This window comes from Phragmites australis, chromosome 8, assembly GCF_958298935.1.
Source record: "Phragmites australis chromosome 8, lpPhrAust1.1, whole genome shotgun sequence".
In the NCBI taxonomy this organism is placed as follows: domain Eukaryota; kingdom Viridiplantae; phylum Streptophyta; class Magnoliopsida; order Poales; family Poaceae; genus Phragmites; species Phragmites australis.
In genome coordinates, this window is record NC_084928.1 from 30306036 (window position 1) to 30330327 (window position 24292).

At 43.1% G+C, this 24292-nt stretch overlaps 4 protein-coding genes and 1 non-coding gene across 7 annotated transcripts in view; 4 read left to right on the forward strand and 1 right to left on the reverse strand.

Moving 5' to 3' along the window:
- Positions 1 to 24292, forward strand: part of LOC133927010 (protein transport protein SFT2-like) — a 63027-nt gene that overhangs the window by 225 nt on the left and 38510 nt on the right. The window lies entirely within an intron of this gene.
- LOC133927004 (26S proteasome regulatory subunit S10B homolog B-like) lies at positions 3636 to 8096 on the forward strand. The gene is made up of 10 exons (XM_062373219.1): positions 3636 to 3885; positions 5046 to 5165; positions 5400 to 5536; positions 5686 to 5847; positions 5960 to 6046; positions 6124 to 6210; positions 6631 to 6768; positions 7311 to 7502; positions 7587 to 7685; positions 7784 to 8096. Exons 1-10 carry the CDS (start codon positions 3777 to 3779, stop codon positions 7856 to 7858), a joined length of 1206 nt encoding a protein of 401 aa, XP_062229203.1. The 5' UTR covers positions 3636 to 3776; the 3' UTR covers positions 7859 to 8096.
- LOC133927003 (C2 and GRAM domain-containing protein At1g03370-like) lies at positions 8241 to 12435 on the forward strand. Its single transcript, XM_062373218.1, has 6 exons — positions 8241 to 9075; positions 9459 to 10811; positions 11079 to 11261; positions 11377 to 11657; positions 11737 to 11853; positions 12172 to 12435. The coding sequence occupies exons 1-6, from the start codon at positions 8667 to 8669 to the stop codon at positions 12433 to 12435; spliced, it is 2607 nt and encodes an 868-aa protein (XP_062229202.1). The 5' UTR covers positions 8241 to 8666.
- LOC133927005 (C2 and GRAM domain-containing protein At1g03370-like) lies at positions 12902 to 14426 on the forward strand. The gene is made up of 3 exons (XM_062373220.1): positions 12902 to 13327; positions 13544 to 13736; positions 14084 to 14426. The coding sequence occupies exons 1-3, from the start codon at positions 13031 to 13033 to the stop codon at positions 14092 to 14094; spliced, it is 501 nt and encodes a 166-aa protein (XP_062229204.1). The 5' UTR covers positions 12902 to 13030; the 3' UTR covers positions 14095 to 14426.
- TRNAL-AAG (transfer RNA leucine (anticodon AAG)) lies at positions 24162 to 24242 on the reverse strand. The gene has a single exon. It is a non-coding gene; the product is annotated as a tRNA-Leu (tRNA).

The window sequence follows — 24292 nt, forward strand, 5'->3', positions numbered from 1 at the left end:
GCCACCTGCCATGCAGAGGTGCCCAAGCATTACACACCTCAGCACCTCCTGAGATCTGCGAGAAAATCGGTGAAGAACCTTATGGGGAGGAGGAGGAAGGAGGAGAGGAAGAGGAACACCAGAGCAGGCTCACTTTGTCGCTGGAGTAGGACGAGCAAGTGCGCCGTGGACCGTGGCGTGGGAGGGAAGTGGAGGCAGTTGCGAGCAGGTGAGGTGGAGGGGTCACGACGATTGACAAGGAAAGATTCCCGACCTTCGGAGGCGAGACTTTTTTCCCGTGGAAACGGTGGGGTTTGGGCTGTGAAATCATACATGGTCTTTCAAGCGCGTACCACAATTGGCCTGTGGATTGTTCCCCCTTGGGTTCCCTCCACCGGGAATGGGTCAGGATCCCAGTGGGGTTTGGGCCTCCCAAACGAGCCCGAATAGGGAAGTAAGGACGATCTAAGTACTTTTCTGTATGTATTTTTTTATTTCCTTTCTTCTATCATGCTGTAGATATTGATAGAACAAACTAGCAACATATTGGAGTATTCTTTATTACTTTTTTTGTTATCATCGACATGAATCCAAACTATCGATGATGATCACAAAATGTAGATGAGTTCATGTTTCTTGTTCTCCCTACCATAGAGGGAGGTTCATCATAGCCATCATCTAGTAAGAAATCGATACATACATAAAAACTTTCAGGGGCTTGACGTGTTAAGGAAATCTTAACGGGAGATAAGAGCCTAAGAAAAATGAACTTTCGCATGGAAGTTGATGTTTTTCAAGCTTTGGTCGATAAGTTGTGTGAGAAACAACTACTTACTGATTCAAGAGCTGTCTCAGTAGAAAAGCAAGTGGCTCTATTCTTGTATGCACTAGCAAAAAATGCAAGTAACGAGACCTTGCAATATGAGTTACTCCAGCAATTAAGAGCCATTATATTTAAGAGTTGCGAAATAGAATTGGTCGAACCTCTTCGGGTCATCACGGCCGCCCATAAATTACACCACTGGGAATCTTTCAATCCACCAAGTCAAACGGAAGCCAACCTCCGTCCCTCCCCCACCCCCTCACTACCAGGTGGGCCCTGCAAGCCAGTTCTCTCTTCATCCTCATGTCTCATCGCAAGGGCTATCAACGAGCCAAGCTCGAGCGAGCTTGCCCTATCAGGATCGAGCTCGATAAAAGATCGAGTCGAGCTCGAGCGAGCCTACAATGGCGGCCAAGCTTGGGGACAGACTAGAGCTCAGCTCGAGTTCGGCTCGCTTAAGCTTGATAACGGGAGAAATCTCGAGTAGCTCTTGTCGTCTTGGTTGGTTATTATGACGTGATCATCTAGATAGGCTTGAGGATGACCCCTCCCTTCCAGCCCTGGCAACGCCTCCTTGGGCCTTTTAGATACATAAGGAAAATTAAGAATGTATAGACTTGATAGGGTGATAAACTCAAATAAAAATCGCAATACTCATTAACTCGAGCTTTATCGAATTAGAGCTCGTGAGCCTCACGAGCCTTGGCCCAAGCTCGAGATTGGCTCGTTTGGCTCAAATCAAGCCTATAACAAGTTAAACTCGAGTAGCTCGTGAGCTTCGAGCTTTTTTGATAGCTCTACTTATCACCGGAGTAGAGGAGCAACTGGGCTTGGGGGTTAGGGTTCTGGGGCTTTCGGGTTCGGGTTCGGGTTTGTTCTCTCTCCCCTATACATAGAAATCGGGAGGGAGGTAGGACAGACGGTGGGTGATGCTGTGCCGACAAGGCATCGAGGCGCCATCGCCCGTGGGTGGTGATCGCCAAACGATGGGCCAGGTCTGGGCGGCAGGAGGTGGGCGGCGTGGCAAGGTGACGGGAACACTGTCGACCACAGGTGGAGGAAGGGAAAGGGAGGGTGTGGTGGGCAGTCGCAGCACCGACGAAAGCATTGGCGGTTGCAATGGGTTGTGATACCTCAATTAGAGGTGGGAGCAGCGGTGGAGGGGCTTCGACTGGTGGTAGCTTAGGTGGAAACAAGGGTAGTGATAGAGGGGCTCCGACCGGCTGGAGGTCGAAGAAGGTGGGGTAGGCTACCAAACCACCGCGTACACCACACCACGCTTGAGTTGTGATTTGCACAAAACACTTTGTGCTCAAGCTCACACCCGGTCTTCATCTTGCGAACAAAGCAAAGCCGCGCCGCGCCGCGCCGCCAATGAGGGCAAATCACCAGGGGAGGGATGACACCGCCACTGCGTCGCCGCACTGACTACCGCAAGTAGCTCCTTAGCAAACAAGAGCTGCGGACGTGGGTCCGCCAGGTAACCGAGAATTTGGTGATTCTGCAGTAGGTTTTCTCTTTTCCGTTAATTGGTGATGTTACTGCTATAACGATATATACAATACGTGATAGGTTCTTCATCCAATCTTTATTTAAAAGTTGGGCACAACACTTTTCTGGAAATTGTTTCAGTCGAATCCATCTGTTTTCAATGTTGCAAATCGCTTTTGAGTAATTGGATCCTTACCATCCGTCGAAGAGTTTTCTTGTCGTGTCTATTCATCCGAGTGACTCGTGACTCAAACATATCTCCTGAAAAAAAAAACATACTACTCAAATTTTGTGCCATGCCATATCGCGGTTTTGTGTTTGTACCAAAAAACCTTAAAAAAAATTTGCAAACATTTTGACAAATAAGCCAAAATGGAGAGAAAAAAAAAACACTCCAGAGGCAAAAGGTGAAACCTGTTTTTCTTTAATTATATAAGAGAGGAAAAATTATTAGCCGGGACAAGAATTTGCGTGGCAACACTAGCCAGCCGGCTAGAAAAAAAGCCACTGTTTTTCTTTTTATGAAAGAAAAGACCTTTCTGGTCTTAAGGATGACAAAAATTTAAATAACACGTGGATATTTCGACGCTTTGCCACATTTAATAATGACACTTGGTGATTTGTTACCTATATCACACGAAAGGTATGTTTGTTTTAATTGGAGATTATGAAAAGCAGCTTGCGAATTTTGGATGGTAAAAAGTTATATTGAAAAAAAATGGATTGTATAGTCTGCAGAAGTTGTGAAAATCTGGATTGCTAGATTGTTATAATCTAGAGATTAGATTATTACAAGCTAGATTATAATGATACCTTATTATTTTAATTTGCAGATTGTGAATTAAAATTCATAGTATATAATTGAAACAAACAGAACCTAATATGTGGATCCACTTTGAGCCGTTGACAGTAGGCCACAATGGGTGATCCTAAATTTGGGATTTCTATTTGAATTGTATTTTTTATTATCTCAAAAGGCAATGCAAAGTTGTCTTCGAATTTTAAAAGGAAAATTTAGATATATTTTATTATAAATATTACGGTTTTAAAATATACTATTATAAATTCGGTATACGAAAACATGCCATTATAAATCCGGTATAGATCCAATTTCAAAGATTGGTAATAGCATGGATCCAATGTCAGAATATTTATAATAACATATTTTCACATACCTAATTTATAACAGTATAAGGAGTGTGCGGACGTACATGAAAACGGACACACGTGCAGGCGTTAACCACACCCATATTTATAATGACATATATCTAAATTTCCTTTTCTAAAAACGTACTCTTAATCCAAAAAGCTGTATTCGAACTCGGCCCATAAGTCCGATTAGGAACTCGAATGCCCAGGTTGCGCCTTGAGAGAGAGAGAGGGAGAGAACGGCGCGACCGCTCGAGTTCGGGTCCGCGTCTTGCGAAGGAAGCAAAGCCTCGCCTGCGCCGCCGCCGAGGTTAGATCGCCGGAGGAGGGAGGGATGGCCGAGGGCGGGGAGGACGCAGCCACCGCGGGCCGCCGCGCCGCGGTTACCGACCACCGCAAGAAGCTCCTCAGCTGCCGGGAGCTCGAGACGAGGGTTAAGACAGGTACCTTGGATGGCCCGCCCGTTCGATCTCAAAGGGTGGCTGGGTCTCTAGGCCGGGTTCCGAGGCGTTCGTCGCGGCGGAAGATCTGATTTTTATGGTACATGGGTGCGCGCTAGGGTTTTGGTTCGCTCAATTCGGGTTCGGGGGCGGTGTACTTTGGCGGTTTAGCCTGTTTTAGGGTTTTGCTTTTGTTGATGGTTCTTGGTTAGGGTTTTGGGGCGCGCTAGACCTCGTTATTTTGGTTTCTAGTTGCTTGCTAAGGTAGTGATGTTCGGCGGGTAGAGTGGTTTAGGTGAAATTTGGTAGTTTTTACAAGATGGGGAAAAAAGAGATATTTTTTATGAATTGACATACTGGTATTCGTGTTGATTTGTGGATTGGGATGCTAGTGTTTGGTGATTCCTTGGTAGGTTTGCTCTTTCGGTTAGTTGGTGATGTTACTGCCAAGAACGGTATAGGTAGTGCTGGTATTTTGTTTAGGCTGTTGATTCAGTAACAGTAATTGGCTGCGGATGCTGCGGTTGGTCCTGCTGAAGATATGTGGGTAGTCAACCGGAGGTTATTTTGGAGTTCATTTTTTTGTGTGTATGAACTATTTCATCTTCTTTCATAGTCAGTGATTGAGATTCTAGGTAGGCACTCTCTCTTCCACGGTAGGATCCTAATTTTGTGTTGTTTAGTGTCAACGAGGTCATATTTTGTTGAACTCCTTTAGTCATGTTTTATCTTTTGGTAATCTGAGAGCAGCTCCATCGAGCATGCTGTGCTAGTAAATTAATTTAGGAAGATGGTTATGCATTATTGTAGCTCTTCAAAACTATGTACCAAAATACTATGTTTTATCGTGTACTGAGATTGATTCCAGCCTTCTTCTAGTTTGTTATTTGTGCCTTGTGGTGCTGTTGACATGGTGATGGACTTATGATTATATGGACTCTGTCTTTTCTTTCCTGGATATGTTACATCAGTGGATGGTCTTTCTTCTGGCTTCACATTTGTAGCTTATATTCTTTTATGTCGGTACAATAAGTTCAATGTGACATGGTTTTGCTGTGCTTATAACATGTGCAACTTAAAAGGTGTAACAGAAGACATTTGCTTATTGATAGGATTTAGTTATACTTTTGTTTTTTGTGATGAATTTGTTTATTTGCATTCAGGGAGGGAGAACCTGGCAAATGCAAAGAAAGACTATGGAAAAACTGAAGATGATCTCAAATCGTTCCAAAGTGTGGGCCAAATCATTGGCGAGGTGCTCCGGCCTCTGGACAATGAACGATGTAAATGAAAATGCCTTTTCTCATTGATTTCTTAGCAAAATAATTTTGCAGGAATGATGCAATATAGTTGGTGTTATATCCCTGACTATCAATTCTATTTCATTGCATATTTTCTTATTACAGCATGAATTACAACATGAATTTTAACTCATGCAAAAGACTTTTTCTTTCTTCTCAACTTATTAATAATTTACATGGTTATTTCAAATCAACTGAAACCTTTCTTTCTTGAAGTTATCGTCAAGGCCAGTAGTGGACCACGCTATGTTGTTGGCTGCCGAAGCAAAGTTGACAAAGAAAAGTTGACAGCTGGTACACGAGTTGTTCTTGACATGACAACGCTTACCATCATGCGCACTCTGCCACGAGAGGTATATGGGTGCTACAGATTGCTCATTTATGTTTTGGTTGATGACTTTTCTAAACTTCAGTTTGTGTGGTTGGGGGTCTATTTGCAAATTTAATAAACTTGGACATTACTGATACTGTATGCAATATTGTACTTATTCCTGCTTCTCAGGTTGACCCTGTGGTTTATAACATGCTACATGAAGATCCAGGCAACATTAGTTACTCAGCTGTAGGTGGATTGTCGGATCAAATAAGGGAACTCAGAGAATCCATTGAGCTACCGCTTATGAATCCAGAATTGTTTCTCCGTGTCGGGATTAAGCCTCCGAAGGTAAATTCAAGAAACAGATATATGCTTTGGAATACCATATCATGCAGTTAGCTCAAATAGATGACAGTGCATTTTCATAATCCTGGTGTGTACTAAATGTTCCTTATTCAAGGGCGTACTACTCTACGGTCCACCTGGAACTGGGAAGACACTGCTAGCTAGAGCCATCGCTAGCAATATTGATGCTAATTTTTTGAAGGTCTGGATATTTTTATTAGTAGTATTCACATATATTGAGCCTCTGATTTCTTTTACTGACATGCACTTTTTAAACAGGTTGTGTCAAGCGCGATCATTGACAAGTATATTGGTGAAAGTGCACGCTTAATTCGTGAAATGTTTAACTATGCACGTGAGCATCAGGTTAGTCTTGTTTGCCTGTATACCTATAACCATCCTGATTCTTTCATTTATTTTGGGAAAAATGTCAGAAACATAGTGAGCAAAAGCTAATTATCTTCCTGCATCGTTTTCAAGCCATCCTTTTTTTCTCCATTCTAATATAGTTTGCCAATGAACTATGAGATAGCTATAGAGAGGTTCAAAAGGCAAACATAGAAGAAATAAGCTACTTGTACAGAGCATCTCCAGCTCTAGATGTACATTGCCAAAAACAAACCAGGAAACAGCCTTTACATCAGTTACTATGCACACCTAGCTCAAAAAAGAAAATCAGACCCATGGATACATTTTCTACCTTGTTTAACTCAAAGTAGGTAATGTCATAATCAGTCCATTGTCATTGCTCTTAAGTATTGTCTTTGGTTCAATCTCTTTGCCTAGCCATGCATTATCTTCATGGATGAAATCGATGCTATCGGTGGCCGAAGATTTAGCGAGGGCACTAGTGCGGATCGTGAGATTCAAAGGACATTGATGGAGCTTCTAAATCAGTTAGATGGTTTCGAAGAGCTTGGGAAGGTATGCTTCTTCTGTATAATGATATTAACAATGGGTAGTCATGTCAATTGCCTGCTAATTGTTTTATGTGGAAGTGTGTTCATATCTTCTGACCAGTCCATGTTGACATGAAATATTTTTCTAGATTCATTTTGTCAGAGTTCTCAATTTTGAAAGTTACATTGAACTATACTCCACATAAGCTGTGGCCTTGGTCCATGTCTTTAGGAGTTCATATTGCATTTGTATGTTGCAACTATCTAAGCGGTTCAAATTTAGAGAATTAAATTTGGTTATTCCAATTGATCCTTCTGTCTACCTACAGTAGTCGCAAAGAACACATTTACATGATCAACCCATGGTAATTGTGTCTTGCTTGCCTAGATGCTGAGTTTTTAGTGGGCAGTTGATAACACATTAGCTCAGCTGCAGTTTTTTGAGGTGTGGAGTTAGAGTTTTAGTGTAGACCCTTGGCAAGTTTGAGATGATGCTGGTCCTAATATTGCGATGTCTATGTGCAGTGACTTGCACAATGTTTAACAAGAATGCTCTTGCTTATATAGGTGAAAATGATCATGGCAACAAACCGGCCTGACGTTTTGGATCCTGCACTCCTCCGGCCTGGGCGGTTGGACAGGAAGATAGAGATCCCGCTGCCGAACGAGCAGGCGAGGATGGAGGTCCTCAAAATTCATGCAGCTGGTATTGCCAAACATGGCGAAATTGATTACGAAGCTGTCGTGAAACTGGCTGAAGTGAGTTGATCTTAGTTAACCTATCTAACACCTCAACATGCTTTCCACCATCTCCCGGATCCTATCTCATGCTGTCCATTCCAGGGCTTTAATGGTGCCGATCTGCGCAACGTCTGCACTGAAGCTGGTATGGCCGCCATTCGAGCGGAGCGTGACTACGTCATTCACGAGGACTTCATGAAGGTGGGCTTTTGCACCCTAGCTATCCATCTTTTGTGTACCTGTCACAGGGGAGCTTATTGCTGACCATGCCTCCCTTTCCGATGAAATGGTGGTTTCAGGCGGTGCGCAAGCTGAACGACGCCAAGAAGCTCGAGTCTAGCGCGCACTACAGCGCAGACTTTGGCAAGGAGTGAAGGGGGTGATCTGATTCAGATAGTCTGGTCGTAGTTGCGAGGCCATTTTCTTCGACCTCGCGGGGGAGCCGTCGTCCTGACGCTATCGGAGCATACATGTATCTTCGTTATTTATTTTTAGATTCCAGGATCGATGTGGCTGCAACTAGTTTGGTGTACACGCCAAATGCAATCTGAAACTGATCACCTTGAGAAACATTCAGACAATAGCTGATCTTACATGTGCATTGTTTGCTTCTCTCCTGTGTTTGGTACTCGTTTTGTTCTCGCTTCTTTCCTGGAGATGTTCTCAGAGTCTTGCATGAGGAAAGCGGGCCATGACACGTGGGGCCCACTTGCCAGTGACGTGCGCCGTTCGATTGGCACCTGGTTCCTTATCCATGCCAGCCCCCCCTCCTATTTTTGGAGAGGTGAACCTGAAGCAGCCCATGCAGCACGGAGGCCACTCCTCCCAGCGCTCCATCCCCTCGTCGATCGGACGGGCCCGTCAACCTCCCATCCTCCCTAGCACGAATCTCGAGGCGCAGCGAAGGCTCAAAATCAAACTAGCGAGTAACTCGGGCGCGGGCAAACGTCGTCCTCCTCCCTCCCTCCCTCCCTCCCTAGTGACCAACGATTCCGAACCAGCCAGAAATCTCTGCCCAAAGAAATTTCGCTTTCTTGATCCGTCCTTGCATGCCTCCTAGAAATTTCGTTTCTTGATCCGTTATTGCCTCGATTTCGTCGTATGTCGCGCGAAAATCTTTGGACAAGAGAGTGATGGACAATAAGTGGGCTTGGTTTTGATGGTCGTTGCCGGGATCCTCGCATGACAAAGTCGGAGAAGAGCGCGTCGGCGGAGGCGGCGAGCGCTCGGCGGATCACCCCGATGAAGCTGCTGGTGCGCGTCGTGGAGGCGCGCGGGCTCCCGGCCGTCCACGTCGACGGCTCCAGCGACCCCTTCGTGAAGCTGCAGCTGGGCAAGCGGCGCGCCAAGACGGCCGTGGTCAAGCGCAGCCTGGCGCCCGCCTGGGACGAGGAGTTCAGCTTCCTCGTCGGCGACGTCGCCCAGGAGCTCGTCGTGTCCGTGCTCAACGAGGACAAGTACTTCAGCAACGACGTGCTGGGCCGCGTCCGGGTGCCGCTCGCCCGGGTCATGGAGACCGACGACCTCTCGCTCGGCACCGCGTGGTACCAGCTCCAGCCCAAGAGCAAGAAGTCCAAGAAGAAATGCCGCGGTATCATCGCAGTTGCGCGGCTTTTCAACCTTCTTCTGCTCTCTCCTTTCTCGCTGCGCAATGCAAATTAATGAGCAGTTTCTTGCAATCTTGCTGGATTTGCTTGCTGAATGCTGATCGAAGCTTGTGTGTGTGAGCAATCATGATCGAGCTAGCTGCATGAACAAGTATATGTTCCAGGGATACGCAACACAAGAAATAATAATGCAATATCCAATCGTTTGATCTTTTTCTCACCAATTAACTGTTTCCACAGTTTTATGTAGAAATTTTACACAACTCCATTGAAAATCAGATTATGATTTTGTAGAATTGCTTTTGTCATAAACTTAAATTCCAGCAGGAGTGTAATCATGAGATCGTTTTGTTTTCTTCCATTGCAGGAGAGGTTTGCCTGCGCATTTCGTTGTCTACAAGAACCCATGTCTCTGATGAATCGCAGAGTGTTCCACATCATACTTCAGATGACTTGGCATCCAGCTCAGACAGGTCAATTGATAATAAAGATGCAACTTTATCAACAACCAATAGCTACATCGACCTATCAGCCGTTGCCAGCATGGACCGAGCATCGCACAGCAGTTTCGAACGATTAGCGGATGCAGACCAACCAACCCGTAGCAGCACTGAACAAGCAACCACTGAACCCGGAGCAGCTGCTGACAATGATGCAATGGCGAATCCATCATCAGTGGTAGAGGTCTTGTCTCGCTATTTCTTCGGGAGACCCGTCGAAGCTGCTGCGCCTTCTCTAGCATCAGACACCGAGTCAGTTGATCAGTTCCAAGAGTCAAAGATGTGCTCTGAAGATCGTGAAACCCCTGAGAAGGGCACATCATCAGAGTCAAGCCTTGATGAGCTACTGAAAATCATGGAGTCAAAAGATCAAGGGTCTGAAATGCCTGGAAACTTGCCTAGTGGTGTACTAATCGATGAATCTTATGTTGCTGCACCGGCTGAGTTGAACTCCCTCTTGTTTTCGCCAAATTCAGATTTCTGGCCAGCAGTGGCAGAGCTTCAAGGAACAAGTGGGTTTCAGATTGAACCGTGGAAACTTGAAAATAATGATAATTGTTTACAAAGAAAATTAACATACACAAAAGCTGCAAGCAAGTTAGTTAAAGCTGTGAAAGCCACAGAAGAGCAGAAATACTTGAAAGCAACTGGAAATTCTTTCGCAGTGTTCTCTGTTGTTAGCACTCCTGATGTTCCCTGTGGAAATTGTTTCAAGGTAGAGATACTGTATTGTATCACACCAGGTCCCCAGTTATCATCCGAAGAACAAACATCGCATCTTACTATAAGCTGGCGGGTAAACTTTGTTCAGAGCACAATGATCAAAGGAATGATTGAGAATGGTGCCAAACAAGGCATGGCAGAAGGCTATGCACAATTTTCTGAAGTACTGTCCCAGAGGCTTAAAGTAGCTGAGCTTGATGATGCTAATTCGCACAAAGAAAAGATTTTAGCTTCATTACATGCACAAAAAGAAACAGGCTGGAGGTTGATCGTCCGCTTTCTTGGGAACTTTACATTCATATTCTCTGTTGTCATAGCACTATATGTTATAGCCCACCTTCATTTATCCAGCCCCGGTGTGATGCACGGGCTTGAATATTTTGGCCTTGACCTTCCAGATTCAATTGGGGAAGTTGTAGTTTGTGCAGTTTTGATTCTTCAGGGACAGAATATTGTCAAAGTAATACGGCGCTTCTTAAGTGCATGGAAACAAAGAGGTAACTATCTCAAGTCAGTGTCATTCTCTACTCTGAAATTCTTGTACATTAATATATATATATATATATATATATATTTATCTTTATGAATATATTGATTAGCTATTTGTATTGTAAGAGTGAATGCACTGTTCCGAAGAGGACATCAGGTGTACGGTCACAAAATAGCCATTTTTATTCTACATACTTGTTTTGATCTTGCAGTGCTATTTGATTCCATTTATAGTTTCACTTTGGTTAACATATTGACTCCTTTTCTTGTATTAGGTAGTGATCATGGGGTCAAAGCTCATGGTGATGGTTGGTTGCTGACTGTTGCGCTTATTGAGGGCACTGGTATAACAGCTGCTGGTTCATCTGACTTATTTGATCTCTATGCCATTTTCACATGCAATGCAAAGAGGAAAACAAGCTCAATTAAATTTCAGACACCTGATCCAAAATGGAATGGTTAGTTTCTTTCCACTTCCCTTTTGTTTCTTTGTTCATTTTGCTAGTACAGCAGTCCCACTGGAACTGGCCTTTTGTATCACGCATCTGAATCATTTGATACTTGCCTTTCTAGAGATATTCGAATTTGATGCTATGGATGATCCTCCGTCAAGGATGGATATTGCTATTTATGATTCAAGTGCACCATGTAATGAAGCTCCCATTGGTCACACAGAAGTGAATTTTCTGAAAAACAATTTGTCAGATTTAACTGACATATGGCTTCCTCTTGATGGAAAGTGTGATCAAGCAAGCAACCCTAAACTACATTTGAGAATATTTTTGAACAACTCGAGGGGGACTGAAGTTGTCATGAATTACCTTGCAAAGATGGGGAAAGAAGTTGGTAAGAAGGTAAGGAATTGAGCAGTTTTTTTGTGAGATGCTCATCACTATATTCTGCTGTTACAATAATGTAGAACATATTATGCAGATAAATTTGCGGTCAGCCCAAACAAATGCTGCGTTCCGAAAGCTATTTGTACTCCCTCCAGAAGAGTTCCTCATCGATGATTTCACCTGCCATCTAAAACGGAAGATGCCACTTCAGGTTGTTAGGGTTTCCTTGTTGTTTGTCCTCTTTGTTTGAAATGGAACCTCCAAGTGGTTTCTTAAGTGTAGAGTGATTTATTGAATGTTGTGGTAGATTGCATACGTTGCCTGACATAATAATTTTATTGATTAGACAATAGAAGGAAGATCTTTGTTTTCGGCAAAGAAGACCCATAAATTTGTGTACCATTGTGAATAAAAGCTACAGTGTTGCACTGCTTGATGGTTCATTTGACTTCGCCGATATCTATATTTTCCCTTTCCCATTTGTTGATGTCAATATATTATAAAAATACTGATATCTTTTTTTATACAGGGGCGCCTCTTTTTTTCTCCAAGAATAGTTGGATTTTATTCTAACATATTTGGACACAAAACCAAGTTTTTCTTTCTGTGGGAAGACGTTGATGACATCCAGGTTATCCCCGCTACACTGTCGATTGGTAGCCCGTCGTTAATGATCATCCTTCGAAAGGAAAGAGGTTCAGAAGCAAAACATGGTGCCAAGGGAACAGATCATCATGGAAGACTCAAATTCCATTTCCAATCTTTTGTTTCGTTCAATGATGCTTACAGGTAGCTTCCATTTGTTCTCTTTTAAAAATCCAGTGAGACATTTAGCATAAAGATATCTTTTGTTGTTTATATCTTGCTTTGAGGAGTTATTGATTACATTGACGCATCTATCAAATGGCAACTTGATGTTCATGGATTATTGTTGAATGCTGAAACCTGGCTACATTATATTAATTTTTTTAGGAAAATGGCATAACTGATGTTAAGGTTCTTATACACACACACAAAACTCCTGAATTCTTTCGACTAATATAAAACCATTTCTTAGGCTCTTGATCTGATTACTGTTGCTCCACTAGCACCACTTATCGAAGTATTCTGCTACTTCGCTAATGAACATATCGCATCACGAAACCTTTATCTGACAGAATAATTACGGCAATTTGGAAAATTCGAGCACTTGGCCCGGAACAGAAGGGGGAGGTAATGGAAAAAGATGAACCGAAAGAACTTCAGTCTGAAGAAGGCGGATCCTTATTCACCCATGCAGACGTCAAAATGACCGAAATATTTTCGTCAGTTCTTTCTGTAGATGTGAGTGTCGCTTTTACCCTAAAAAGTGCACGTATGAGCTTGACAAAAATGGTGTTGCACAACACATGGCCTGTTTTGAGCTTTTGCAGGTTGAGTCCTTGATGGAGATGTTTTCAGGAGGTCCCCTGGAACACAAAGTGATGCAAAAGGCCGGTTGTCTGGACTACTCTCCAACAGAATGGGAACTTGTAGGATGCAATATCCAGCAGCGGCAAACCAGCTACAAATTCGACAAAACCTTGTCTCGGTACGGAGGGGAAGCGACCACCACTCAGCAGAAGTATACCCTGGTGAACCGAGATGGCTTGGCCATTGAAGAGGTGATGACCCTACAAGGTGTTCTACTGGGAGACTACTTCAGTGTAAGATATACATCATTTATTCTGCTTTCTTTTGGAATTGGAAATTTTGTGTCTTTCTTTTCACTTTGAAATATGATTTGTTTTAGAGTTTCTGACTCTTCAAATTAAACAACTTAGCTAGAAATATGAATCTGATTTAGACAGTATCAACAAGTACTTTTTTTTTCCTCCCATTGTTTTTACTGAACTGGTACTTAAAATCATGTGGTCATGCAGCTCCAGCTGAAGTACCATATGGTGAACGTGCCATCGAAACCAAATACCTGCAATGTGCAGGTTTTGTTGGGGATTGCCTGGTTAAAGAGCACCAAGCAACAAAAGAAGGTCACGAAGAATATCATCTCCAATTCATCAAATAGATTGAAGGAACTCTTTGCTGAACTCGAGAAGGAGCTCACATCAAGAAACGGTAGCCTTCTCAAATGCATCAAAAAGAAAGTCCCAGTATTGCTTAAATGTTACCAGTATCACATAAATGTTATAAATGCAAAATAATTCATATCAAAGCGATTGCATGGAGTATCCTAAAATCTAAACTATCATAAAAGTAGGAACCGACGTAATATGTTAGTTTGCTGTCAACTGAGTTAATTATTAGTTCCAGTGTATAAAGTAAATGAAAATGAACCTGGTTTAAATTTTGCACCCTGTTATTAGAGAATAAACTTTATTTTCTTGATCTCTAAACTAATGATGATTCTTTAATATTGGGCAAGAATGACATCGATTTATTTTCTCTGTGCAACGAGTTTTCAGGTGCAAGCTAACATTTGTACAGCACCAAAAGTAGGTTGGCCATTCCATCAATCAAATGTGCTTGAAGAACCCAGCAGAGATGAGATCTCTTCCTGTTTGCGGTGTCACATGCTTCGGCTAAAAGTGACATTGCCGGTGGAGCTTCGGCTAAAAGTGCTTCAATGTAAATAGATTTTCAGAAACCCTTCATAGGAAGTGGTGCAGAGTGGTATATGCCCAGCTGACATATACTACACACATGGTATAGTTAAAGGAAGCTAATTTTCATTCAAGGAGGTTTTGCTCAATGCCACGTCAATCTCATGTAAAACAGGAAAAGTGGGAAATATGTAAGATCTCATTTGGAGTATCCTTTGCCCTTTCTTTTTTTTTTTGGTCGAAATCCCAAGTTTAAAGAAATACGTTGTTCACTTCGAAAAACAAAAGAAATACGTTGTGATGGAATTCATAAAGAAATGTAAAACATGATATTTCAGCTAAAAGTATTTGGAGGGCTGCCGTAGTTCCTTAAAAAAATATTTGAGCTAATGTGAAAATCTACCAAAATTAGTAGACGTTAGTGACTCATAAGTCACTGCCTCTTTGGTTGTTGTTGTTCTTGCCTCCATTAATTAATCAGCAAAGTTTCTGCCACATTTTCAGAAAAAAGGGACCTAATGTTTGAACAAAAAAAAATAGAAAATTATTTCATGAATTTCAAAGTAATTTTTGCAATATAAAAGAGTTCATAGGAGAATTTCTTATAGAACTCCAATTCTATAATATTGCCACCAAAATACTTTGTTCTAAGGACGGCTCTGAAATGAGAAGGGCCCATTTTCTTGAAAATGCGCGCCTCATGTGAAAGTCAAACTTAACCTTGTCTACAAGACATGAAATGGACAAATTATGTTTGAAGTGCACTGTTCACTAAGTATTTTTTAACAGAGATTAACTCAGCTTATATTGAAAGCCAAATAACGTGTTCATAACAGCAACAAATGGAAAAAAAAAAACAGACACAAACCAGATTACAGCTGGGGGCGCTAGTAGGCAAGATAGCCAAGTCCTAAAGGAACCCAAGTAGCAAATATATAGGTCGACTTATTACATATCGTAAACGAATGCTCCAGGTCAGAACTCGCAGACATAAGAAGCTGGGCCCTTGGCCGGAGTGAACCTCCGTAACCAATCCTGGACCTGATCTAAGGTATTGCACACCTTAGCCCTGTCATCTTCATTGAGTAGGATGCTCCATTTCTGCACGAATGATACATCGAGGGTCAGCACATCCATAGGCCTGTTGGGGAACTTCTTCTCGATTGCCATTGTGTTTCTTGTCCGCCACAAAGCCCAATCAATCTCTGCAAAAAGAAATAACCCTAGTTTTTGAGAGATTTTAAAATTCTTCGGAAGCCAGCTTGCCTAAGTTAGCTACCGAAGTAGGGAACCCATCCCAGCCAAAGGTATCTCTCAAGGCACTCTAAGCAAATTGTGCCAACACACAACCAAAGAAGATGTTGGTGATATCTTCAGGCCTATTACACAGGCAGCAATTTGTGGCCCCTTTCCAACCCCTCTTCTTGAGGGTTGTGGTTATTGGGACCTTGTTGTGGAGCATTTGTCACAAGAACACCTTAATTCTGAGTGGTATCTTGCAGGCCCATAGTGTCTTAGCGCCCCTGCAAGACATCCCCTCAAAAATTAGGAACTTGTATAAAGACTTGGTAGTAAATCTCCTTGATTTATCCAGAGTCCAAGCCACATCATCCTCGTTATCACTGAAATGGATATCATGTAGCTTGCATGACAGCTCCTCCCATTGGAGCCTGTCACCTGTGGTCAGACTCCTTTTAAATTGCACCTCCCACTCATTGTGCCCCAACAATATGAGACAATAGCATCTGGGTCAACGCACAGGTCAAACAAGGCAAGAAATTATGTTTTTAAAGGAGTCTCTCCTAATCACACATCTCTCCAGAAGGAAACCTTATTACCATTATTAACTGTATAAACAACACCCCATTGAAATAAGTGTTTGACCTTATGCAAGCTTTTCCAAAACTGAGAAACACCTCTCTGTCTGGATGTGAAAAAGTTGTCATCTGGCATATATTTGGCCTTGAGCAGCTTATACCAGATGTCCTCAGAGCTAGAAACAAACTTTTAGATCCATTTGACCAGCAGACATTCATTCATTATCTGAGTGTTTAGGATACCAAGCCCCCATACTTTTTAGGTCTGGATATGGCTACCTATTTTGCCATATGATATCTGTTCACATCTTCTATCCTTCTCCAGAAAAATCTTGACCTAACTGTATCCATTTTCCTGTGTACCCTCTTAGGAAGAAGATAGAATCCCATGTTGTACATAGGTAAGCTAGTTAGGTAAGAGTTTGTCAAAGTCAACTTGCCTCCATAGGTTAGGTTTTTGCCCTTCCATGGGTCTAGTCTTTTGATCATCTTTGTTAGAATCTCATTTGAGGCGGTAGCTCCTAAATGGTGGTCTGAGATAGTAATACCCAAGTATTTCAAAGGGAGCTAACCCAGCTTGCAGTTGAGCATGTTTGACACCCTTTCCTGCTCATCCTGATTCATTCCAAAAGCAAAAAACCTCACTTTTGTGGAAATTAATCTTAAGTCTAGAGAGCCATTCAAAGCAGTACAAGATGATTTTAAGATTGAGAATAGAGCTATCAGAACCATCAATCATCAAGATTATATCGTCAGCATATTGGATGTGGGTGATCCCACCTGGAATCAGATGGTCAACAACCCCTTTGAACATGCCCTTGGCTGAAGCTTTGTTTATCAGAACATCCAGGACATCAGCTGCAATGTTGAAAAGCAAAGGTGATAGGGGCCCCCTTGTCTCAAACCCTTGTAAGTTCTAAAGTATGCTCCTCTCTGGCTATTGATATTAATGCAGACTCTGCCCTCCTTGACAGATTGCATGACCCAATCTATCCACCTAGGAGGGAATCCTTTCCCTTTCATGACTTCATCCAGAAAATCTCACTTTACCTTGTCATAGGCCTTTTTGAAGTCAATTTTCATCAACATCCTTTGCTGCCTTGTTCTTCTTAATTCATGTATAATTTTATGGAGGATCACAACTCCCTCCAAAATGTTCCTACCCTTAATGAATGCAGTTTGGTTTGGGCCAATAACCTCCTTGGCTACTGATGTCAATATATTGTTGAGGACCTTGGTGAAGCCCTTGTAGTCTATATTGAGTAGACATATATGCATGTATTGCTTGATGGTGTTGGCCTCCTTGACCTTAGGGATCAGATTTATGACACCATAATTGATTCTTTTCATATCTATCCTTCCTGAATGAAGGTCATTGAACATGTCAAAGATGTCCTTCTTGATCCAGTTCTAGAAGACCTTAAAGAAGGTAGCAGTGAAACTATTTTGGCCAGGGGCAGAGTCCTCTTTCATGCTCCTGAAGGCTTCCTCAATTTCTTGAGTAGAGAAAGGCCGAACCAAGATGTCTGTGGCCTCAGTTCTCAGTCTGTTATGGTTGTCCCAGAAAGATTCATGCAACCTTAGCCCCTCTCTAGTATCAGAACCAAAGAGTTTCTTGTAGAAGTCATAGATGTGAACCCGAATTTCATCTTGAGAGTTGATCTGACCTTACTCAGTTTTCATAGGCAGGATAAGATTCTTTCTCCTTCTCCCATTGGCCAGCAGATGAAACAATCTTGTGTTGTTGTCACCCTCTTTGATCAAGGTCTTTCCACCTTTTTGTTTCCATTGAATTTCCTCCATGGAAAGAATTGTCTCAATGCTTTTTTTCTAAATTGTATCTAAGCTCCCATTCCTCCATAGCTAGTCCCTCTAAGTCTGCCTTATCACCAAGCCTGTCAAGTTGTCCCAGCATCTCATATTTATTTTTTATCTGCTCCCCCATATGTTGTCTATACCAACCTCTCATAAATTGCCTGATATCACATAGGCTACCATGCCATGTATCCATAGAGTAGCTATTATCAGGTCTTCTTACTTTCTTCTCCAGCCAGCTTTATTGAACAAGATCCTTGAAATTGTCATCTAAGAGCCACTGTCTCTCAAAGGTGAAATATTTGCACCTCTGTATCCCAGCCTCCTCTAAATCCAAACAAATAGGATTGTGATCTGAGCCAACCCTAGTCAGATTTCGTGCATGACATAAGGGGAAGTGTTGCTCCCAATCACTGCACATAAGAAACCTATCAAGGTTCACCATTATTGGAGAGAGTTGTTTATTAGTCCAGGTATATTTGGCTCCAGATATTTTCACTTCCCTTAAGTGAAATTTCCAAATAAAATTATTGAAGAGATCCATCAAATTCTTATCAATGTTGTCAGTGTTTTTGTCCCGAGCCTCTCTGATGAGGTTGAAGTCCCCTCCCAAAAGGAGAGGCAGTGACACCCTATCACAGATTTCCTCCAATTCACAAATAAAGTCTTGTGACTTGTTGTGATTTGCAGGACCATATACTGTGATGAACTCCCATCTGAGGTTGGTGATCCTCATTCTCATAGTAATTTGGATACATAATTGATGGACCACACATTGCTCCAATTCCAGCAAGTCTTCCTTGACTCCAACGAAAATCCCTCCAGAATGTCCCTGGGCAGGGAGGACAGTCCAAGCAAAGTTCTCACTCCCTGCAATTTCTTTAAAGTCCTTTGCTGTGAAGTCCTTCTTCACAGTCTCCTGGATCCCTATGATATCCAGCTTTTCCTGCATAATATAGTCTTTTGTCTGTTTTCTCCTTACTCGCGTGTCTAACCCCCTAGCATTCCATAGTAGGACCCTCATTTGAGTTTTTTCTTTGGTCTACCTCTCCCTTTTTTTTGGCACACGTCCACTCCTTGTGGCATAACCTGTTCCTGTGTCTATGACCTCCATGATCACATCCTGCTCAAGGTCATCTACCCTTGAGGCTTCCCTGTCACTTTGTTTTTGAAGAAATGCTTTATAATTTGCCTCTGCAATCTTAGCCATAGCTACTTCCTCAGATTTAAAAACATCAATTTGAGTATCAATGCTATCAACTACTAAGTATAATTCAAGGATTTAGCAATATACTCATCAGAGGAATTATTTAGAATAACGAACTAATTGGGTGAAAGAGAAGTACCCACAGTTGAGTTTTTTTGCTGAGCTCTTTTTATAGCTTTAACTTGAATGGGAATTCCATCCCTAAAAATTCTGGAGCTTGCCCTGGTGGTCATTGTTGGGCCCTTCTTCTTGGGAGTTCTGTTCTTTGCTTTTTTGGGACATCAACCCAACCTTGGGAGTCCATACCTTAAAATGAGGTTTGGTTGACGTTTCCATACCTCGTGAATTATAAAAACTTAGCCAAGTTTCGTAGGATGTGTCCCCTTTTTGAGAATGAACGGCGGAATATGTAATATATCGAGGAATACACAAAATAAACTGTGGTTATAATCTCATGTAGATACATGTGAATTTCTACCGTTAACGCATAACTATCTGCATCAATATTTACTCCATTTTAACATATAGTTGTAGAGTTGGGAACCGAGTGCTTCCACGGTTGGTAGAGGGTGCCGTTGAGCACCTTGTCTGCCTAGGCTGAAATTTGTATGTCCACCTTCTCAAGTGAACGCCAAAGCTCCTGGCATTATTATTTTTTTTTAAAAATCCGGCATTCAATTTACTGGAATTCATCATGTCAATATAGTTGTCCATGGAGAAAATCGAAAGTGTTGTTTTTCCTGTCAAGATACATCAATACGTTTAGGATATGCTAGCGCAAAAAGAAAAATTGAATTCTGTATTGTGCAAACCGAAATTCGATCCCTAACTTACACATTATCCACAATGTAATACTTTTTCCGTCAAAACAAGCGCTTTGCAGAACCCAAATATAAAGTGACCCCAAAAATAGTGGCCTCATGCCAGTTCAGTAGCTGGGTCATCCACATGCATGGATCTGATCCACAAGTATAGTACATGATAAAAATAGTTTTTCTTTGCCTTTAAATAGAGTACTGCAGTGATAAAATCACTCTCTTTGATCCCCCTCTCCAATTTGTTTCTACTAATTTCTACATCCCATAGAGTAATTTAACTTGGGTTGAAATAAGGATAATAGCTAGAGCTAGTTGTTTAACTCCATATATTGCTTGATTCCGATATATACAGGTAAATCTTATGCTTCTTCCTCTTCTTTCTGTTTTTTTTCTTTTATTTTGGTGTAACGTGTTCGTGGCATTCTTGCGCCGGTTCGTGGTGATCATTTTTGTGCAACGGGGATCAGGTTGATATCGATCGACGACACCGGCCAAGATCGTGGCGCCGCTCGTGCGCTCAGCATGGGGGATCATCTGCAGCTGCACCGGCCGGCGGCGATCGAGGAGCTCCCGGCGCCGGAGTTGACGAAGAAGTCCCTCCACGTCCACGCCGGCGCCGCGCCGGGGAAGCACGTTTCCACCGGCACCGCTGCCTCGCACGAGGCGCCGGCCGTGAGCACGCCGCGGACGGCCCCGAAGCACCACCTTCCGGCGAGTCCCAGGGCGTGCCTCTGCTCGCCGACGACGCACGCCGGATCGTTCCGGTGCAGGCTCCACCGCGGCATCGCTGGCGGGCTCGGGCTCGGCGGCTCCGTCGGCGCCGGGCTCCACGAGATGGCCAAGAAGCCCGGCGTATGATGACGCGACGCGATCGCACGCACGTCGTCGTCATGCATGCATGCATAAGTTGATCGGTTGGCGACAAATTTTAGCCTCTCTTTCCCTTCCTCCTTTTTCTTGGTTTTCCCCCTCTTGTTTTCTCGTTATACAGGGGAAGGGGAAGAGATTTTTTACTTGTGTGCCTCCTTTCCCTGTAACGATCGAGTTGCCACACCAAACAACCGCACCAAACCGGTAAACTTCGTTGGTCTAAAAAACCTTGTTAACTATTAACTTCGTATTGTAAGTATATACGAAAGAAAATTTTCTATATACCACTGAAACTAAAGAATATTTTCTATATACCACTGAAACTTATAGGGCTCGTTTGGTACAGCGCCCTAGCACGTCCTAGCACAAGGGTCCTGTTTAGTTTGGTGAGCCTATACATCACCCGTGCTCCCGCGCCCACGGTAGTGCATTTTCACATCCACACACAGACGAAACCGTGAAGATCGATTTTTGCGCCAAACTTTTGATTAGCCAATAGATTGGCAGGGTTAGCTGGGACTCAATCAAACACGCCCATACTCTTCCATTCTGTATCATCCAGAAAATGATCTTCACTCCGTACCACTAGATTTAGTTTTCACTGTCTTTCTTTGCCACTCACGTCAAATTTCCACCGTTAGTTCTCATATATGGTCATGTCAGTTTTTTTTTTTCTTCAGGAAATGGCCAAATTACCCATAATATTCGTCCATCTCCACAGCGTCGGTCAGGGAGCACGCCACGAATTGAAGACGCCGTCTGCCATCGCGCGAGGACGCCGCGCTCTCCTCCACCCGCCTCAGCACACACACACCAGCTCCACCGCGTCGGCCGGGGAGATCGTGTCGAGGCACTCGCCCATCACCGGAACCCACGCGCGCGGCGATGTTGCACTCCGCCGCGATGCGGTCCCACATGAGGGCGTTGTGCTGCGGCGCCGAGGAAGAGGGCGGGGCCGGGCGGACGGCGAGCTCGGCGACGAGGTGCAGGTTGGGGAGCTTGGTGGGCACTCAGCGTCGGGCAATAGGACTAGGAGGAGCTTGAAAAGGCACTTACTGTTAGAATATTTAGGTCTGATCCATTATATTTTTAGAATAATTCTTAATAAATATCAAATATCCAATAAGTAAATGTAAAGTGTATTTTTTTAGTCTCACCTTGCTAATAGAAGTGAAAAGAGACCAACTTAAAAAAGAGTTATGTCCTCGATCCCCTTAACATATGTAGATGAGAGGATTAAAAAAACATACACGTGAGCTCACTTGCCTCGCCAAGCCAGGCCGTGATCGGGGTGAAGGGCACACGATACCTGAGTAAATGGCGCCCAATACTTGCGCACGATACCTACGCAAGTTCAATTTTCTTTTACAATTTTTATTATTTTGCTGCATGTAAAAATGATCAATATGGTTATATACGGCGAAAATCACATCAGTTAAGAGTCCGATCGTGGCACATCTCAACTAAGAAGTTTGTTCTATATATACCTACTAACCGCCAACACAAAAGAAACACATGAGTTAGGATTTTGTCTCTTTGATGAGCCCATAACTCCTTCAAATACGATCAATACCGTCAATAATCCTCAAATCATACAAGGTCCAATACAATAGCACATGCACGATAATTAGACTACTAGGTGAACTTGTTTCTCGCTGTTCATGCTTCATTGGATGGATCCCTACTAAATTCTTGTGATGTTTTATTGCTTAGGAACATGACAGAAATACTACAACCTTACCTGGACGTCACCCCTCGAAGGCTAAGCCTACTCGGACTCGAGGCTGAGCTCTAGTCGTGGTCGTGATCAAGTCGCAGGACATCATGCCAGTAAAACGAGCATAACTCTCTCATACGAAGTCCGTTTTAGTCAATCTTGAACATTTTGGAAAGTTTACGACGAGCCCTTTCCAATGGATATGAGATCGATCAAATATTCCTTATAGTTTAGTCAAAGTCAAAGAAATAAGGTGTTGCATCACCATTTTGGACTATGTTGGGTTTTGTAATCGTGTCGGGGTCGGAGTCCAGGTTGTGCACGCCTTTTTTTACGGCTGCACAACCCTAGGTCGACATCCTCACATCCTCCTATATATACATAGTAGCCATCGTAGTTTAAGCTTAGGTTTTAATTAGATTATTCTGTTTTATACAGTTTTACCGCTTGTTTGGTTTGTGAAACCCCAACTTAAACACTTCATTGGTAATTAGCAATATTCAGATTGCATCTATTTGTTCTTACTTGTGTTCTCATTTCGTTTGTAGGAAAAGTCTTCTTGGCGAGATCAATCGCGTCTTGGCACGATTGATAACACAGAGTAGTGGTGTAGTGGTTGCGAGGGTTCTCGATCTGTTTTGTTCAGAGCCTTTGTATCATCAGTGTCAAAACTCCACCAATCGACTTATCATATTACATTTCGAAAGATTAGGTAAACACGCATCACTCTTCCTCTTTGTTGCGCCGCCACAGGTAGCGTACTCCATCTCGTTGCACCGGCGATCGGGAGAGCATGTCTCCAGAACTCATCGCCTTTGGGATCCTACATTGGGAGAGGGTGAATAATATTTTTGAAAAGCGCTCGACATGACTACTCATAATATATTTCATCTACGTTCTCTTCCTCATCATCTGTTGCATCGACCGCTCACAATCTGCTTCCTTTACGTCCTTTGCGTTGTCGTCTTCTGCATTGTCATCATGGGAGGACACCGGGCTTGGACTTGAGGTGGACGGACTGGGCTAGTGTTATCTGCCGAATCTAGTCACCCGACCCCTCACCGGAACCGACGCTGCATGAGCGAGACATCAATCTCCAACGTCTGTCTGTCGTGAACAAGCCCATTGTGCCCCCCCCCCCCCCCGCTTCCACCTTCTCTAGTGCAAGGATGTGATGCTCAAGGGCGGAATCCAATGGGTGGTTGGCGGCAGAGTCCAATGGTCGACTTCAGATTCTAATGGTCAGCGACGTGAGCAGGGAGGAGAGGAGAGGGGAAAGTAGCGGGGAGGGGACGGAGGGGGAGAAGAAAGGAGGCAAGAGCATAATGGTCCTTTCATGTCACGGTTAATGGTACTGAAGGTAAGAGTATAAGTTTGAGTAGCCTATAGGAAATTTTCTCTACATGTTATTGCTATGGCATGTTTCAAGAGTTTGAGTTGCATGCTTCGGGGGACATCAGAACAAATAATGCAATTTTTTTTATCAAAGCAGCACAACCATGTGCGACTTTGCGAGACCACGTTGAAAAGAGTTAAAAAAAATGGTCGAAGAGGGACATACTTGCTGTGTAACAAAAATTGCTGGGGACTTCAGAATAAATAACGCAAAAACAAAAAGGTCGAAGAGGGACATACTTGCTGTGTAACAAAAATTGCTGGGGACTTCAGAACAAATAACGCAAAAAAAGGTGTAAACTGTTGAGAGTGGGATTTGAACCCACGCCCTTTCGGACCAGAACCTTAATCTGGCGCCTTAGACCAACTCGGCCATCTCAACCGTTGCAGTTTATCGTCGTATAATAACGTAAGACATACCTGCAGCCATAC

Excerpts from the sequence above, each read along its gene's own strand:
- LOC133927004 (XM_062373219.1), top strand. The coding sequence starts at position 3,777 with ATGGCCGAGGGCGGGGAGGACGCAGCCACCGCGGGCCGCCGCGCCGCG. Across the intron at positions 5,537-5,685 it reads TGCGCACTCTGCCACGAGAG|GTTGACCCTGTGGTTTATAA; the intron begins GTATATGGGTGC and ends CCTGCTTCTCAG. Across the intron at positions 7,503-7,586 it reads CTGTCGTGAAACTGGCTGAA|GGCTTTAATGGTGCCGATCT; the intron begins GTGAGTTGATCT and ends TGTCCATTCCAG.
- LOC133927003 (XM_062373218.1), top strand. The coding sequence starts at position 8,667 with ATGACAAAGTCGGAGAAGAGCGCGTCGGCGGAGGCGGCGAGCGCTCGG. Across the intron at positions 10,812-11,078 it reads AAGTGCATGGAAACAAAGAG|GTAGTGATCATGGGGTCAAA; the intron begins GTAACTATCTCA and ends TTCTTGTATTAG. Across the intron at positions 11,262-11,376 it reads ACCTGATCCAAAATGGAATG|AGATATTCGAATTTGATGCT; the intron begins GTTAGTTTCTTT and ends TTGCCTTTCTAG.
- LOC133927005 (XM_062373220.1), top strand. The coding sequence starts at position 13,031 with ATGGCCTGTTTTGAGCTTTTGCAGGTTGAGTCCTTGATGGAGATGTTT. Across the intron at positions 13,328-13,543 it reads TACTGGGAGACTACTTCAGT|CTCCAGCTGAAGTACCATAT; the intron begins GTAAGATATACA and ends GTGGTCATGCAG.